Source organism: Gobius niger (genome assembly GCF_951799975.1).
Source record: "Gobius niger genome assembly, chromosome: 2".
In the NCBI taxonomy this organism is placed as follows: Eukaryota; Metazoa; Chordata; class Actinopteri; order Gobiiformes; family Gobiidae; genus Gobius; species Gobius niger.
This window is the reverse complement of record NC_136853.1, coordinates 18,144,666-18,163,981: the sequence shown is the minus strand read 5'-3', so window position 1 is coordinate 18,163,981 and position 19,316 is coordinate 18,144,666. Positions and strand designations below refer to the sequence as shown.

General features: G+C 42.3%; 1 protein-coding gene across 1 annotated transcript; it reads right to left on the bottom strand.

Annotated features, from left to right (window-relative positions):
• Positions 1-5,337: 5,337 nt before the first annotated feature.
• Positions 5,338-15,710, bottom strand: opn4xa (opsin 4xa). The gene is made up of 10 exons (XM_079551820.1): positions 15,530-15,710; positions 12,748-12,882; positions 7,701-7,834; positions 7,100-7,303; positions 6,858-7,029; positions 6,620-6,781; positions 6,264-6,371; positions 6,020-6,188; positions 5,506-5,642; positions 5,338-5,444 (listed from the first exon to the last, which is right to left on the bottom strand). The coding sequence occupies exons 2-10, from the start codon at positions 12,879-12,881 to the stop codon at positions 5,411-5,413; spliced, it is 1,254 nt and encodes a 417-aa protein (XP_079407946.1). The 5' UTR covers position 12,882; positions 15,530-15,710; the 3' UTR covers positions 5,338-5,410.
• Positions 15,711-19,316: the final 3,606 nt, after the last annotated feature.

Below are 19,316 nucleotides of genomic sequence, written 5' to 3'. Positions count from 1 at the left end.
ACTTTACATATGTTGACTAAATGAGAGAAGCAGAAACAGCTAATAATGGTTCTCATTTGGCTACTGGCTGTTGTTGACAACTCTGAGGCGGCTTTTGTGTGAAGAGCTTTGGCATTTACACAGGGATAAAGTTAGGCTGTCGTCTGTGTGTCTTCTTGTAAACTGTGGAGAATGACACTCATCGAATTCTGAAGCACAAAGCACAGATAAGCGTTTGTTTACTGTGAGGACTGTCCCATCAGCTGTGTGACTGATCTTTTTGCACATGACACCACTATGCACTTTGGCTTGGCCTGTGTGTCTAGTAAAGTGCAAATAATAGTAATAGTAACATTAGTAGTAGACTAATAGTAGTAGAAATAGTAGAGTAATCATAGCAGAAGTAGTAATAATAGTAGCAATAGTAAAAGTATGGCTGGACTCAAACTCTTCAGCCACAGAGGGACTGAAGGTAGAACAAAAAGAATGGCCCTCATTTTTTTGTGGAAGCAATAGCCCTGAAAGTATCAGAACATGTATGGTGATGGATGGTGTCTGGACCTAATAGACACAAAGGGCAATAACATCACCTTATGGACGGGTGACAAGCATTTTGAGCTCAGAGATAAGGAACAGGTTTCCCGTAACATACATTTGCAAGAATAAAACAAAGTGCCTTGTCACAATCCTATGTTTTTTTACAAAAACATAATGTGGCAATATATTGTCCAGCCCCTATGTTTATTATTCAGCTACTAAAATAACAGAGTAAAAACAGACACTGTTAGTCGTGCACTGCTCAGTGTGTGAACTACACACAGGAGCTCTGTTGTGTCAGCTCACCTTTGCCCTAAACAGGAAGTCTGCGTGTTGACATAAAACGTGACAACCATGGCTGACTTGCAAACACTGTTATGCATAGCTTGCGCGCTGTCGACAGGAGCTCCGAGCTAAGAATATATTGTACAGTAAATGGTCACTGGGAGTGTCACGAAGCACAAGCTAATTGGACATAAGGCAGTTAGTTTAAGACAAATGCAAACATGCCAGCTGGGTAGAGCATGGGCCACATATCCTTATAAAGACTCTTTATGCCATGGGGGAAGTGAGCTGAAGTGCATTACTGTTCATTTCTTGCTCAAACACAATGGAGTCAACAACCAGGACTATGCCTGAAGGAAGCATACTTATAAAAGGGAGTAGACAAACCTAGAGTTGTGTAAAGGAGTCAGATAGGTTGTGAGTGAGAAAGGCTAATCTTTATATGAGCATACACTGACTATATTATGACTTGCTATTTGCTGAAAGAAGAGGTTATGCTGCCAACACTGGGCAACAATACAATAAATACGCAAAAAAAGCAGGAATAAAATCAAAATGATATAAATAATGCAGTTAATCTTGAGAAGAAAAATGTTAGCTGCAGCTCTATGCAGTGGCACAACAGGGAGCTCAAACTATTGTTAAATACTGATTTGTACTTGGAAAATTCACCCTTGGGGAAAACAGAGGCCTTTGTTCTATCCATGTCAACTATTTACAGCAGCTTCCAACAGATTAAGTTTCGTGGTAAACTGGGACACCTCCGAAAGCCACCAAAGTCACCAGACTCGACACCAGAAACTGATATTTGCAGCGGCGATCGCACGTCCAAACTCTATTCCACACACAGCATCATGCACTTGTCCAAATATGGAAAAAACAAGCATCCATTTCGTCATCTCGTGTCTCTACTTGTTTTGCAATCCGTTATGATATCATGCTTTGAGCAGACACACCTTCACTGTTCCCAACTAGCGGAAAGCATGAAGGAGTCACTATGAGCCACTCAGAGCCAACATAAACTTGACTCTGAGCAACTTGAAGCATGATCTGTCTTGCCTTATCGTTCGCGGTTGTTGGGATATTTCAGCACTTTCACACTGATTAAGAACTCCTACTTTTCTGGCCACTGCGACACTTGCCAAACAACTCTACAATATTTGACTTTTCATGTCTTTCAACCAGGCGGGTATTACTCCATTACATAACATTTTGAAGTAAACTTACATTTGGGTCAATAGCTTCATGCAGTTGCTACAGTAAAACGTAAAGTTTGTATTTCATATACGTCAATCTTAAAGGCACACTGTGTGACATTATGGACTATACTGTTGCCATCAGTACAACATGCCCCCAATGACCAGCTCAACACTGAAAAGGTTATTATTGTGGGTAATCAAAGGATGGAATTGGAAGAGAATCTAACCAATTTAAATCTCAAATTCTCTTCCTATAGAGACGAGCTGGGGACGTACCCACTCCCGGTAAAGTTACAGCCATGTCTTAGGAGAGCTGAGCCGCTCACAGCAAAGGCACATGTTTGTTTCTACATTTATGAGGCATTTTTCAATGATAAAAATATCTGTCATAAAATAAATACTTGTATTTCAAATGTATTTATTGGGTAAAATTCTATGTGGTGTGATTTGAATAACTATGTTAATGTTATTTTAAGTCATTTTCTATGGAAATATCAAGATTTCCACATTATTTCATGCTATAAAAAATTAAAAATGATATTTGATGAACTGTGATGCATTATTAACATCAACAATACCCTATCAAAACAAAACAAAACTCACACCATCACATTATTGCACCAAGAGCAGTTAGGTGAAAGCTCTATTGCCCAGCCTGTTGATGCTACAATACCTGTGCTGTCTTGTCTATGAAAACAATAGTCAGTTTCCATGAGGGCGAGATATAAAGATAAGGATGCAGATGTTTTTTTCTCCTTGCACAACCACAACCACAGATTTAAGTGACACACATGTCAAGTCTGAGTCTGACATTGTTCACAAATGTTAGTGTTAGAAAGTTAGTAGATTCAATTTAAAAGTTGAGTAATCATAATCACGAGTTAAAACAATAATAAAACAAATACTAACATGTTTAATGCTGCAAAGAAGAAAAGAGTGTCTGAAGAACAGATGTCAGCACAGTCTTATTTATTGATTTATTTATTGATAAATATTACTGTGGGGGAATATCTTATCATAGAATGTGGAATATGCAGTTACATTAGGTTGGTGGTTAACAGTTAATCGTTAATCGTATCATAAACCAACCAAATAATCGATTCAAGAAATTAAACAGAAAGCGCATCCTCAGCGTACTTAGTTTTTTTGAAAGCAAAGTCTTCAAAAAGTGGTGAAACATGTTTGTTCCAGCTGAAACAAAGCGAATCTGTCACGTACCTGGCCGGCGCGGAGTGCGGAGAGCAGAGAGTGCGTCCTCGTCCGTCGGGTTCTCTGGTGAAGTGTCCTGTAGATGGTCCTGTGGCGGGTCTGACTTCCGCGTGTAGCCCAGCCCCATGCCCGGCGGAGGAGGGCTGAGCTCCAGAGCGCGCAGCAGCAGCATGGCATGTCTCTGCAGGTGAGTTGGTAAATGATGCTCCAACAAAGACTTTAAGTCGTTCAAACCTCAAAGCTTCAGCCTTTGTGACAACAGTAGTAAAAATGTGTTTGAAACTGTCGCCATAATTGTCATCGTTGACTTTGTATGGTAACATGGATAACCTTTGCAAGCGTACCATACCCGACCTGAACCTGCTCTGTCACTTTACTTCATAGGTTACTATTGGAAAGAAGACATTGATGTGTTAGACAAGAAAAAAAAACATAATAATCTTTTCTTAACATGGATAGGCTGTGCGGTTTATGTGCAACAGTGTTTGTCTGCCCTCTAGTGGTGATAGAGGTATTGTTTTTTTTTTGTTTTTTTTTTACATGTTTTCGAGAATATAACACTAAAGGCGTTCTTTTTACATCCATCATTTTTTTTTTCTTTCTTTAAACTACGCGTATGATGAGCACTGGGATTATTTAAAAGAACAGGCCACTGTTTTTTTCCATACTGAGATATGTTCTTACCTGAGCTTAGACAAGTTGATATGTACCTGTCTGGTCTTTGTGCGTGCCCTCAGTCACATATAACGAATAAAGATGTTGTTAGCATTTGGCCTCTCCCAGTGTATTCCAATAGCTACAAACAGGGGTGAAGTTAGAAGCGACCACGCTCAACTCTAAAGTCTAAGCTCAGGTAACAACATATCACAGTATGTTCCTTTAACTCTCGTCATGTCACTTCTGTATAGAAAAAAGTGGTTTCCCATTGTCATCCTCCATGTTTTCATATTAATATTATGTATTATTATGATTCTCTATTTGGGGGGTGGAGACCTATTGATGTTTCAGTGTGTGCTAAGGAACAAATCTTTCAAGTTTTACTATGCAGTGCACTCAGCTCCATGTTGTGCCACACTGGCCATCTGTGCATCCCATTGAGATTAGGTTTGTGCAGTGCAGACAGGCCATGTTTACCCACATACTGTATGTGTCATGTCAATAATATGGTTAATGGTGAATGTCGATATATGGCTAGAGAAAGCCCAGCAGCTAAATCCTCTTGTGCACAACTATTGAACCAGTGCATTGGAGCAGCCTCAGCATGCCTTTTATACTTTTACATAACTGGATAAGTCAACTTGTCTGGAAATCTGGGAATTAGAGCCACAAGATCAAAGGCAGTGGGAGCATTTATCGAGGCTGAACTGTCCAAACAGTTCACTCTCCGGTGTAATGGATGAGCACAGATTGATTGAATGCACGCAGTTGTTTCAAAGTTGTTCTGAAACTTATAAAACTTTATTTTTCCACAATAAATACTCAACAACAATTTTGTATATATATATATAAAAAAAATAAGAAATATGTGAATCTGTAGCACCACGAGTTATATAAAAGGGAAACGTGGAAAGTTGATGTAATTGAGCAGTACAGTGTGTTTCTTAAAAGCAGTTGAAGTCAGTGGTTGCAGTGGACCAGAAAAGTTTCCAATACATTTTAATGTCAGCAGCATAAAAATATGACTCTTGAAAAAATATGAAACAATTGCACATACTTCAGCCTAGTGTACAAGCAATATAGGCAACAAATATTGATGCTTGAACACATACCAGGAGCTTTGCATTATCATTTTTCAACTTAAGGAACCCAATTCGAACACAACACAAGTATTTGGTTGAGTAGTGAATAAGTGTGTACTCTTGAATGGCGAAAAGTGTAAACACAGTTACGAGGCAGCATTTAAAAACACACAGACACAAAAGCTTTTTCGGTTCCTGCATTTCCTCGGACGCAGATTCATGTATAAAAGCTGTACAATGTGCACTTTACTGGTAAAAGAAGAATGTCTGCAATGATGTTTATGTTTTTTTTTACACTGTGTTTTTTACACTTTTTACGTAACACCAGCTTCTAGGATATCCCATTTACAGTTTTTTTCCCCTGAGTTAGTTAATTCTCTGCTTTCTCTTCTCTTTCTTGCTTCATTCCTCACTCCCGACTCCTGAGGCAGTGCACTATTGCGAGATTCCACAGGCAGTCGTTTACAGGACTTGCTCACCGCTTTGTGATGGTAATCTAGAAATATAACCGTTTATTAATTGTTGTGGCGTTAAAAGAATTTAATATGTAAATCTACCTGAGGTTCTTCTGTGTGCTTCCATTTTCCCCTATATCTGATTTTCCTTTTGTGTTATTTCCTTTTTCTGTCAGAGAGCAAAGAGAGAAGCATTTACTCTTCTCAAGGGGGTCCAGCTCAACATCGCTCCAAACTTGCTACACGTGGATGAGAAACAAGGTAAGGTCAAAGTGTTAGGGCTGTATCATTTTGGAACATGGAGACATCATATAATGTGCTTTGCTAAAGACAATAATTACAATCGCTTGCTAAATGTAGCTACCGGTAATCACACTTTCATTTGCTGTTCATCGTGTAAATGTGTTGCTTATAGCCTCCTCTCCATCGGACTTTACAAATATTGTAACTTTCGTGAAGTCAGAGAAGTGACAGGATTTGTACTGGTATGACACACAATCGGAAATATAAATGACCAATGCACTAGGTGTATTTTCCAGGAAAACAGGTATTATAGTGTCACATTACATTGTTAAGCTTTTGGTAATGATATACATTTTAAACCAAAAATACTCACTGTGTCAGTTGTAGACATAGAGGACACTCTTTGAAACTTTGTTTTGGAGGACTGTCTGCTCAGCACAGAATCTCTAAAAGAGGACTCACTGTGTGAACTAGACATGCCATCTCTCTTCTGGGTTTGGGTAAGGAAGTGGAGACAGTGTATCTTCTCTGCCAGGGTGTCCCTGTAAAAATGTCATCCAGTGATACAACTCTGATTTGTAGCACCACCTTTTCGTGCACATAACAATACTGCTAACCTATATTTAGAATGAATTATGGCATATATGAAGGGGTTGTAGATTGTAGAACCTTTGGCTATCACAGCAGGAACAGCTTTGGAATAGGGGTTGAGGATTCCTCCATATCTGAAAAAAATGTAGCAATGAAAACATTTCTTTTGCTATAACATGTCGCAACATAACAGGTCATGCATATAGGCATCACTTGTTAATAGTGTTAATAGAAATGTGCATTTACTCCTCTCACACCATTATTAAAGATGAGTCATGCGCTTGCCTTTTCAATCAAGCAAGAATCCTATAATTTTCTCAAGGACATTTGCATCAGCAATCAGACAGATGAAAGTTGCCATTAGATGAAAGCACATATTTACCCTGCCCAGGCGATTAGAGTGACACAGGCGTAAGGCGACCAGGAAAGCACAAACACAATGATGACAACAAAGGCAATCTTGGCCAGTTTCCACTCCGTCTTAATGGATTGCTGCTGGATCAGAGTCGACTTCCTCACCTGAGAGCCCAGCTTCTCTACATCTCTGTGAAAGGAGAGTTCATAGAAGACGTCAAAAGTCTCTCTATTGTATGATCAACAATCATAAAGGAGATAAGTACCTGCTAGCATGGCGGATTGCCAGGAACATGCACATATAACAATAAGAAATAATTCCCAGAGGAATGAAAAACACAAAACAACATAACATTAAAGTGTAACTTTTATTTGCTGGAGTTGACGTCACATAGTCCCATGTGCAAGAGGTCATCAGGCCTTCAGGAATGTAAGAGCCTTAAAGTCATAGAAAAACATCATTACGTTACTTGCATGATTTAATGGCAATGACAAGATTTCGACTTACTCCACCCTAAAAGTGGCGCAAGACTCCAAGCAAAAGAATAGCTCCAAACAAGGCCAATGATGAAGCAGGTTCGTTTCTTGGATGACCACTGTATGGCTTGCAGTGGTTTGGTAATAACAATGTAGCGGTCTACAGAGATAGCGAGAAGGTTGATCATAGATGTGATTCCAAAGAGAGCCCCACAGAAGGCATATATTTTACACCCTGCACACACAAATGAGGAGAACATTTGAATGATGACTGTGCTGGACTAGGAATTCCTTTAATATCAGGTCATTTGCATATTGTTCAATACGCAGATGACTATAAATCGATTATCTCAATTTTATGCAACATTGAGATCATCCTCCCTTAAAACTTACCTGTTTGCACGTTCTTTTTACACAAGTGCATGTATTCTCTATTTCCTTATTCTAGTTTTATTATGCCTTTATGCGCTTTAGTATCTCTAGTGTATGTGAAGCACTTTGAGCAGCTGTTGTTTTTGTAAATGTGCAATAGAAATAAAGTTGACCTTGATGGTGTTGTGTTCAGTTGAAGCCTTAAAATGCACACGCTGTAAATAGTCGTTAACTGCAGGCAGAAGAGTAAAAACAAATACCTGTTTCTCCAAAGATCCATCCTTTGTTGAGGGAGTTGACAAAGAAGATGGGAGACTGCGTGAAGGCCATGAGGAAGTCACTGATAGCCTGATTCAAGATAAAGTAGTTTGGACGAGTCCTTAACTTCTTGTTACTGAAAGACACAATGTTGTGATTTAGTAATACTACCTTTAGTGCATTCACTCTACTCCACAATGATAATAATGATAATACATTTTATTTATCGCCGCCTTTGAAAGCACCCAAGGTCACTCAGACACAAAAACAAAAAAAACACAAATCGAACATTTTTGTTTAAATAAGTGGGTTTGGACTTGGGGGCAGGGGACGAATGGAGGGTGTTTGAAGAGTAAGAAGAAGGATCTTATATTGAACGCGATGTTTGATGGGAGCCAGTGGAGCTGCAGGAGAGTGATGTGATGGACGGAAGGGGTTCTGGTGATGATTTGGATGGCAGAGATTTTGCACAGCTGAAGTCTGTGGAAATTATTTTGGAGGGAGAACGAAAAGGTGTGAGTTACAGTAATCTAACCGGGATGTAACAAGACTGTGGACCGGACTGCCAGTTGTAGTGGGGGTGAGGGAGGGGCGGAGGCGGGTGATGTTGCGGAGATGGAAATATGCAGATCGGGCGATATTACTGATATGGGCATGGACAGAGGATGAGCGTTCAGGATGACACCAGTGGCTCGGGAGATACCGTCAAACAACCGCACTACAGATTTTATAGACCACTACATTAGATACCTGTATGTTTCATACAGAGGGAAATTCAAGCTTCAACAACTTCAAATAATAAAAGAATCCTTTAATAACATATAACAAGTTATCATTTACAATAACAGTTAAATGAGTGCCTTTTGACTGTTACGCTTACTTTTCTTCAATTAATTGGTATCCAACACTAGCCACTCTCCTCTGTTTATTGTAAACGGGAAAGTAGTCTGGACACAAAGCCAAGTGCAGCAGCTCCAGGCAGAGGCGGGGCTTAGAACTGGTATCCAATCAGAGTGAGCCGCTCTAATTGGTTTGGTTGACTTTCGGCTGATACGAGCCCAGACCCACTTTCTTTCGATCAGAAAGAAGTGGGTAGTCTGGTTAGTCTGGCTCGCTAATCCCAATGGGGCTGCACGATTAACTGCTTCGATAAACTCCACGAATGTCTCACGCTGTGCAAACTGTCAACTCTTCGATTTTTGAGGCGTCTTATCATAAAACAAGAAGTGTTTTGCTGCTTGTGATTCAGAGTATGTAGTTAAAAAGAGGGGAGAAAGAGAGTGCGATGGGAAGTGGCGCGCCAAGCTGACAACTTCTTATAATGTCTTAAAATGCTGTGGACGAGCTGTGCATGTGTTTGGAGATAGCAAACTGTGAAGTATTCAGGGCTGCTACACGGACACTGTGACCTCACACTTCTGTAGAGAGCACATCATACCAACACGCACCAGGCTGAGTTATTACAAAGACAAGCCCAGGTTCACATCTAAGCTCAGACAGATTCGGCAAGAGAAAGGCAACATTCAATAGTGGACTAGAGACATGCTGCTACAAGGAAGCTGAGCAAGGCTAAATCTGGGTATCCGGACAAACTTCAGCTCCAGTTCACTCGGTGTGTCGGGGCTTAAGCAGCTCGCCAGCTCGCCAAGCCCAAAGCCCCCCAAGCGACAAGCCACAGGAGCCTTGCCCACAGCCTATACTCGTCTTATGCTCGATAAAGACACCACCGCTCCCCCAACCCCTTCATCACCAAGGACCCCAACACCCGCTCCTTGCCCCGCACTGCAGAGGCCACTTCATCGAATTCATTATATCTATTGTTGATATTTCATGATAAACTATTGCACCGAAGAAAATTCCTTATTTGTAAAACATTTCACTGACAGTAGCAATAGAACATATTCGGATTTTGATTCTGGCAGCACTTTACAGCACAATAATAGCATATTCAGTGGATGGAAATCGCATGGTACAGGGTCCAAACTATGGAACAAGAGAATCATGGAGTTTACCAGCTAATTACTAGCTACAATAGAAGTTTTTCTTTTGTATGTTAAATGATTTTTAAGTAGAAATTTAAGTCTTTCCTTGGTAACAATTTGGAACCAGAGCTGCAAAATGCATTATCCCTTGTTATCCTTAATTATCATTCTTTACAATCCTGCTATATTACCATGTTGTTAATCAGAATCAGAATTGGTGTTATTGTTCGTGCAACATGAAACACAGAACATAAGCATAAAATAGATTAAAAAATATATATATATGATTAAAAAAAATCAGTGCTGTCCAGTAAATGTGACTTTGAGACTTTAGTGATTTTAGCTGAATGGACATGTATTAAGGCTTTGGAACATGTGCAATGGTTTAATGGTTCAAGGGTGAAAATTGGCAGTAAAGACAAGGACAGGACAGGCAGGCTGTTAGCAGGTGCAGCTTACCCATGGTGTAGAGTGGACACCAATGTGCATGTTATACTCCTCATAATTGTAAATAGAGCATACAGTCACGGTGTCCTCACTGTCTGACGAATATAGTTACACAGCAGTACGTACAGTTCTGTGCACTGTTCAGCAGGGTGTAAAATGCTTATTGAAGATCACTTTTATTTCATTGTTTTGAGGGTTTTCAGTGGCATTTTGAACACAAAATGAGTTCAGGTTAAAGCTAACAAAGTAAAGTTATCCTTACCACCGTAAAGTAGGACATGCAGTTGACCAGTGCTTGAAAGAGTGCATTTGCTCAAAGTGTGAGTTGAGTGGACATCGAGTGATTTGTGTGTCACTAGAGGTTGGCTTTTAATGCAGAAAACATGTCAGACGCTAAGCTGCCCCTTGCCTCTCGGTTCTGCTCTGTAGCCGTACCCAAGAGGAGTGCATATTGTTTATAGATCAACAACACACTCAATTTCAGGAACTCCCAGAGCTTGTCACTGTTTGCTTTATAAAGGTAAAGCTGATAATTAAAGGGTACAAACTAATTCTTCAGTCCAAGAAAATAATAATAATAATGATACAAAGACTCTGAGAGACTAAAAGATCATAGTGGCTGTTGTATTAAAGTCAATATTGTTAGAGGATAACATTAAATCACTATTTATCATACTGGGTCAAGCTGTAAAGTCGTACTATCTCTGTCGTTGCCTTGACTGTGGTGCTCAGGCGCCCACTCTCAGCCACTAAATTTGCTTGCGTATCAGTCTGACGCTCTGAGAGCGTATTTATCCCCTTTCTGTGGAAGCATAGACAGACTTGAATGGTAGGACGAGTGCAATGTCTCGAGTTCATGTCTCCGGGTCCCGTACCGATGGTTAATAAACTTCTCCTGTATAAGACATCCAGACTGCTGCCTATTTTTCATCTATCCTCTCGAACATCATTGTTAATTCTCTAAAAAATATCAAATGTATTTAATTGAATCCTACTACTAGCTCAAAATTGCTACATGCTGTACATGCATAATTGCCACTGAAAAACTAGATTGAGATTAACAAATCTAGTTGAATTGCTTACATATTTATTTTTTCTTTTAGCCTGATTATACTATTTTCCTGAATTGAATTATGCCAGTGGCATCTGCGCTCTGCATGTGGTTTAAGTGGTAACTGTGTAAGTAAAAGTAGCAGACTAAAGCATTGAATTTATGCATGATTTATCCAGAGCAGTTACAAAATCAATTCCTGGTATTGAGTGCCTGTGGGCAGCTTCCCAGGCCTCTGCCCCAGCCCTGGGAGATCTCCTCCCCACTAGTCCATCCAGTTGCAGCGGCGATGCGTGGATATATAAGCACAGGTTGGTACCTAAGTGGTGTGTCAGCTGAAGTATGTGGTAGGCTTTCAGACACATTGTTAGTGAATGTTATGGCCTCCATTTAAGCAGCTTGCCATACTTTCTGTCCTTTGCTAATTTGCCTCCTCCATTCAGTCCTTCATCATGAGTAATGCTTTTATGAGTGTGACCCAACCCAGGACCCCACAGCAGTTTGTCCAGGTCTGTCGATCCCTGTCCTCTTGCCCTGAGCCCCAGACTCACTTTTGGCTCTACTCTCTTTCCCTCTTTGACCTAAAAAGTATTTGTTCTGGTCTTGCCTTGCAACAGTTTTACATGTGGTGTGTGAGTCAAAAGGTTATGGTCAAGGGGCTGATGGCGCTGATTGGCAGCCTTGCATCCATCAGTATACCCCGGGGTTAGGATTAGGGCAGGTGTGGCTATAAACACATCTTAACACCTTCAGGGGAATGGCTGCATGACTTTGAGCGATTGGGACAACGCTGTATGACACTTTTTGGTATTCATAGTACTAGTATTTAATGTCTTCTAAAAAAGGCCACGTAGGTCTATTGTAGCAAAAGTTATGTTTTGTTCAACACAGAGGTCGGGCAAACCGCATACTAAGATTTGCTTCAGTTTTGCAGTTGTGCTGGACTGACTGTTCCTAGTAAATAAAGTATCAGAGGTGACTTTGTCCTTTTGTGGAATTTCAACATTGAGCTATTTTGTTTTTTGTGCATAACAATCGAGTCATTGACATTTTTCTACAGGCAACTAATACGGTCCAGCCAATCATCCATAGATTCATTGTTGGTTATCTTTTTAGGACCCCTGACTCAACGTAGAGGTGAATGTAATCTACATTATCTTTTTTTTTTTTTTTTGTCACCTTGGGTTTTGTTAAGCTTTCCATTTTCATGATTGAGGATGTGACTTTGGTCGGGGGATTACCTGCCGATGAGCACATTTACGTTTTCTGCTATTTGGAAATGTACCATACAAAGAGCATAAACACTTGATTTCCATGTTTAGGACAACCCAAATAATTTGGTCAAAATCCTGGAAGTAATACATCAGTTCAGTGATCCCCCCACAAATTAATATTGTCTTTGGCGAACACTCTCCTCTGTTGGGTATGGCATTCTGCGTCTAATCTCTAAATGCTAGACAATTTACGCCATGGTCCCTATTTTATATCAGCATATCTTCATCGTTGTGACTTTTGTGACATACTAGTGAGTGCGTGTGTTTATTTTTCCTTGCAGCGGCTGATTCTTACCAGTAAAATGCGTACATAACCAAAGCATTCCCGGTGATGCCAAATGTTCCAATCACCAGGATGAAGAAGGCGACAATGTAGTGAGCGTGGTCATCAACATCCACATGCCGATAAAACCCGCGCTCCTTTTCCATTCTGCACAGAACAAAAACATATATAAGACTGACATGAAAGTGAGGTCTTTGAAAAAACTTCCTGAATCCAATCAAAACTGTTTCTGTTGTCCCTGACCTACTAACCCAGAGCCTTGTGTAAGTGCTCTTCTCGGGAAAGGAAGGCGAGTGTATTGTCTGGGGGCAGAGATGCACACACTTGTCAGATTATAGCTTTTCACAGCCATACCATACTATTTCAGACACTCTTGTTTGTGTATGTATTCTGCAAAATGTTATTCTACAGACATTCTTTTCAGGAATGATGAACAAACGGCATTTACTGTGTAGCAAGTCGTGTATAACTCAAATTTGCATTTAGCAAATTGCAAAGACTTTTCTTGCTGCACCATTTTTCTGAACAACTAAATGAGAGGTTGTGCTTCATAGCAACAAGGTTCCGGGTTCGATCTCCTGATGGGCCTTTCTGTGAGTTTGCATGTTCTCCCCGGGTCTGTGTAGGTTTCCTCCGAGTACTCCAGTTTCCAATACAACTAAGAACATGGTGGTGTTGGAAACTGATGGGATGAATGATGTACGTGCGTGAATGGATGGTGATGGTCAGGGGGACCAACGGCACAGATGTGTCGCACTTCTGTCAGTCTGCCCCAGGGGAAACTGTCGCTACAGTGGGTAGTGTCGTGTGTTGACTGAATGAAGTACAAGTCCCCTAAAATACTGTGTGAAGCGCTTTGGATGACGCCTGTCATATACTTTCATATATACTTTCATTTTCTTACTGTACTGTATGTTCTTGTATGATTTTAGTACTTAATATTTCAGTCTTCTCTCAAAAGCCCCTGGACGCTTAAATGTGCAAAGAATCATGATTTTTTTTATTTTAAGCATAATTGCAATTGAAGATGTTGAACTCCACATCATTGTTAAATTTGAAAATTGCCCAGAGGAAGACGCATTGTATTGGTCATATTCAGGACCTGTAGAGGCTCACTTTTGTTTGTTTTTTGTCCAATAATTGCATTTATAAATGCGATTAGTGTCACCCCGAATGTGCAGGTTAATAATAAAAAATAGATTTGTGGAAAATTAAAACTTGTTTAAGTGCCCAACTAAATTAAACTTAGTTATTGATAAATCTATAGGGAGCACTCAGGCTGTGCAATTAGTCCCATTTAAACTGAATTTTAGCATCTGTTTCTGCCACAGTCAATCTTTTGGCAGTAATTGCTCAGAGTCAGGATTTTGAGAAGAATTGAAACAGCTGTAGCTACAATAGTAGATTACCACAAGTATGGAGTGAATGAATAATGCAATGTAAAAGTATAAACTATAAAAGCATATATTGCTGTTGCCACATGGTATTTGCATTGGTTATTTTTCAGTTTGATTAAATAAAAAATAAGAATAAATAAAAAAGTAGTTTGCGCTTGGAACACATGTTCTTCTTCAGGTTTGAGAATATGACATTTCCCACATATTTCTATCCAACTCATATTAGATATTCCTGAATACATCAGTTTCGGTTTAATTTCCAGCCAAGCTGTGGCCATACCTTGAGCTTAAGTGTCCATTGAAGATTAGCATATGCATAGTTTGCATAACTACTTTGTTGTAACGTAATTGGATAATACACTTGGCGGACTAGCAGCAGAAGATAACATTGCCATTTGTAAGGAAGGAAAGCTGGACCACTGTGTAAACAGTCATGTCACAGTACAGGTGTTTTTATATGGATGTTATGGAAGCAGTGGTTTAGCCAGTCCTTTTTTTTTTGCACCCTTCCAACATTTAACATGGTCCATTTTGAGTCCACAATACATGTGTATCTTCTATAAATGTCTAGTATGTGTGGACAAACGGGCATGTACGATTTTTTCTATTTAATTTTCTATTTATTTTTAATTTATGTTTAATTTATCTCTGACTCTTATTGTTTTCGTCTTTTTTCTTTTTAGGCCAAATTGATATTTTTGTTTGTTTGTCTTATTGGTTCGTGCAAATCCTGCCAGACTCTGATTAGTTTCTGAGATCAGTGAAGGGAGAGACTTGAGAAATGTTAATAATTTCATGTTACTTACTTGATATCAAAATGCCCAGAAGGTCAGTTGTGCATTCTGTTAAATGTGTAAAACTTTTACACTCTGTCACTTTAAAGGTATCTTTATGAGGTGAGGTGTTTTTTGTTCCTTCCTTCCACTTGGCGGAGCAACACCACTCGACTGAGCTAGTTACTCGAAAATATAGAAGCCAGCAGTATACATACAGCACGGCTAAAATATTTGTTGTTTATTTGTTTTATTTAGTAGTAGCTGACTCCTATAATAAATTCTCAGCCATGCGATGCATTCAGGAGCCACTGTCTAAAATCAATGCATTAATTAGTGTGGTCTCTGATTGTCTCTTTATCTTTAACAATGATATGTTCAATGGCAAAATGGTCTAGTTGCATTGTGTCATTATATTGAAAGCAACTACAATATCAATAGTTCAAATGGTGAGGTTTTTTTTTAATACTAAACCTTATTAAACAAGAACACGTGTGCTTACTTTAAGGCCACCGAGGGCTATTGTCAGTGTTGAGAATAAAATCAGTCATTCATTTAACAATTAACAATTTCTTTAATTGTAATAGTTGTCAAATCAAGGCACAATATAATTCAACAACTTACTTTATCTGCCCTTGAAAGCGCAGTCCTCCCTCTTCTCCTAACTTTTGGGATCCAAATGAAAAGATAAAAAGATTTTAGACAATCCACATCGCAGATGTTTGCAATGGAGAATATTGTTGAGCACGTCTCTTAAGCCTAAAGATGTTGATCCCTGACTATCCCTGTCAGCGCGGTGCAAGTATAAGCTGCTGCTCTCAGCGCTTATGAGAATGTGAGAATTCACAGAAAGAGCGAGCAGGCAGCAGAGCACTGACCCATCCCCCTGCTGGCCACCCATCACACACAGCTCTCATACAGCAGCGTGCATCGATCAGTGTGTGTGTGTGTGTGTGTGTGTGTGTGTGTGTGTGTGTGTGTGTGTGTGTGTGTGTGTGTGTGTGTGTGTGTGTGTGTGTGTGTGTGTGTGTGTGTGCGTGTGTGCGTGTGTGCGTGTGTGTGTGCGTGTGCATGTATAGAGGATGCACATGTGTTGCTGCAAGCTGTGCTGTTTATATTCCTGGCAACAACTCAAAACTCTAAAAGACAGATTGGGCTTGGTTCAACAGGTTTTGTGGCATTTATATCCATGTCATTGACCTCAATTCCTAAAAGGAGAGAAGACATAAAAATGATGTGAAGTAATGAAAACATTAACTTAAACGTAACTTAAAAGGGGCAGAAAACTATATTGATAACTGTATTGCTTCGTCTCCAGTTCGCGCAGTAAAATGAAGATATTACTGCGCGAACGTCAAAGTGCTCCTAAGGTGTTATTTTAATTTTAATATAGTACCTCTTTTTATCCGCTTAGAAAATCGACATGTTTAATTTCTGTGACTGTACTTGGATTGTGTACCTACTCACGTAACTGTATTTATAGGGAAAACGTGGAAGAGCTTGGTCGCTTCAAACTTCACCCCCGTTTGGCCCCATAGAAGAGCCGAGGAGAGGCTAAATGCTAACAACATCTTTGGCCTTTTGCGTGGCTGAGTGCACGCACAAAGACCAGACAGGTACGCATCAACTCGTCTAAGCTCAGGTAAGAACATATCTCAGTGTAGGAAAACCCGTGGCCTTTAATAGTTTTGATTTGCCTAAATGCAAACGATTGACTGCCTGTGGATGACGTGTGAATTAAAGAAAGGATAACGGACTCTTTTGAAAGTCACTGAACCTTTTACATTGTATCATCAGACATGTTCGCTGCTCACTCTGCTGTTAAAGCATCCATAGAGGCCTCCGATAAAAGCCTCTCAGTGTTTAGCATCTCATGCACAATTGAGCAGGAAGTGGCGTTTCACATCCTCCCAGTCTGCACTCTTAATCCTTCACAGACTGTTTTTTGGACAGCTAAATAAATACCACTCACATTGTTTTAGCAAGAATGATGAATCGATCCTCAAACTGTAAAGGCACCGTGGCCTCCGTGCCTCACAGCAACACGGTCCCAGGTTTGATTTCCGGGCCGGACGTTCCCTTTCTGAGTGGTGTTTTCCTGTTCTCCCTGTGTCTGCTTAGGTCCCCCCCCCACTAAAGATATCTCAGTACAATCACTGGCGATAGGGAGTCAGGATTCCCCTGAAAAATAGATTTTAACGTCAGTGGGCCTTTATCCATCCATCCATCCATTTTCTTCCGCTTTATCCGGGGCCGGGTCGCGGGGGCAGCAGTCTCAGCAGAGATGCCCAAACTTCCCGATCCACACACACCTCCTCCAGCTGTTCTGGGGGGACCCCGAGGCGACACCAGGCCAGCTCGGAGACATAGTCCCACCACCGTGTCCTGGGCCTTCCACGAGGCCTTGTCCCACTAGGACATGCCTGGAACACCTCCCGCGGGAGGCGACCAGGAGGCATCCGAAACAGATGCCCGAGCCACCTCAGCTGGCTCCTTTCGACGTGAAGGAGCAGCGACTCTACTCCGAGCTCCTCCCGGGTAACTGAGCTCCTCACCCGATCTCGGAGGGTGCGCCCAGCCACCCTGCGAAGGAAACTCATTTCGGCCGCTTGTATTCGCGATCTTGTCCTTTCGGTCATGACCCAAATCTCATGACCATAGGTGAGGGTGGGAACGTAGATCGATCGGTAAATCGAGAGCTTTGCCCTCCGACTCAGCTCCCTCTTCACCACGACAGACCGATACAGCGACCGCATCACTGCTGACGCCGCACCGATCCGTCTATCGATCTCACGCTCCATCCGTCCCCCACTCGTGAACAAGACCCCGAGATACTTGAACTCCTCCACTTGAGGCAAGGACTCCCCACCGACCTGAAGAGGGGAAGCCACCTTTTTCCGGTGGAGAACCATGGCCTCGGATTTGGAGGTGCTGATCCTCATCCCGGCCGCTACACACTCGGCTGCAAACCGCCCCAGTGCGTGCTGAAGGTCCCGGTTCGTTGAAGCCATCAGAACAACATCGTCCGCAAACAGCAGAGATGAAACTCTGAGGCTCCCAAACCGGACACCCTCCGGCCCCTGGCTGCGCCTAGAAATTCTGTCCATAAAAGTAATGAACAGAACCGGTGACAAAGGGCAGCCCTGGCGGAGACCAACACGCACCGGGAACAGGTCTGACTTACTGCCGGCAATGCGAACCAAGCTCCTGCTGCGGTCATACAGGGAACGGACAGCCCTTAGCAGAGGGCCCCGGACCCCATACTCCCGGAGCACCCCCCACAGGGCACCACGAGGGACGCGGTCGAACGCTTTCTCCAGATCCACAAAACACATGTGGACTGGTTGGGCGAACTCCCACGAACCCTCGAGTACCCGATGAAGGGTATAGAGTTGGTCCAGTGTGCCACGACCAGGACGAAAACCGCATTGTTCCTCCTGGATCCGAGGTTCAACTATCGGCCGGATCCTCCTCTCCAGCACCCCGGAATAGACCTTACCGGGGAGGCTAAGGAGGGTGATTCCTCTGTAATTGGAACACACCCTCCGATCCCCCTTTTTAAAGAGAGGGACCACCACCCCGGTCTGCCAATCCAGGGGCACTGTCCCCGACCGCCACGCGATGTTGCAGAGACGTGTCAGCCAAGACAGTCCTACAACATCCAGAGACTTAAGGTACTCAGGGCGAATCTCATCCACCCCCGGAGCCTTGCCACCAAAGAGCTTTCTCACCACCTTGGTGACTTCAGCCCCGGTGATGGGCGAGCCCACCTCCGAGTCCTCAGCCTCCGCTTCCTCATTGGAAGACGTGACGACGGGATTGAGGAGGTCCTCGAAGTACTCCTTCCACCGCCCGACGACATCCCCAGTCGAGGTCAGCAACCCCCCACCCGCACTGTAAACAGTGCTGGTGAAGCACTGCTTCCCCCTCCTGAGGCGCCGGATGGTTTGCCAGAATCTCTTCGAGGCCGACCGATAGTCTTCCTCCATGGCCTCCCCGAACTCCTCCCAGACCCGAGTTTTAGCCTCCGCGACCGCACGAGCTGCAGCACGCTTGGCCTGCCGGTACCTCTCAGCTGCCTCAGGAGTCCCACAAGCCAACAAGGCCAGGTAGGACTCCTTCTTCAGCTTGACGGCATCCCTTACTTCCGGGCGCCACCACCGGGTTCGGGGATTGCCGCCGCGACAGGCACCAGAGACCTTACGGCCACAACTACGAGCAGCCGCATCGACAATGGAGGAGGAGAACAGAGTCCACTCTGACTCCATGTCCCCCGCCTCCCCCGGAATCTGGGTGAAGCTCTTCCGGAGGTGGGAGTTGAAGACCCCACTGACAGAGGGATCCGCCAGACGTTCCCAGCAGACCCTCACAACACGCTTGGGCCTGCCAGGTCTGACCGGCTTCCTCCCCT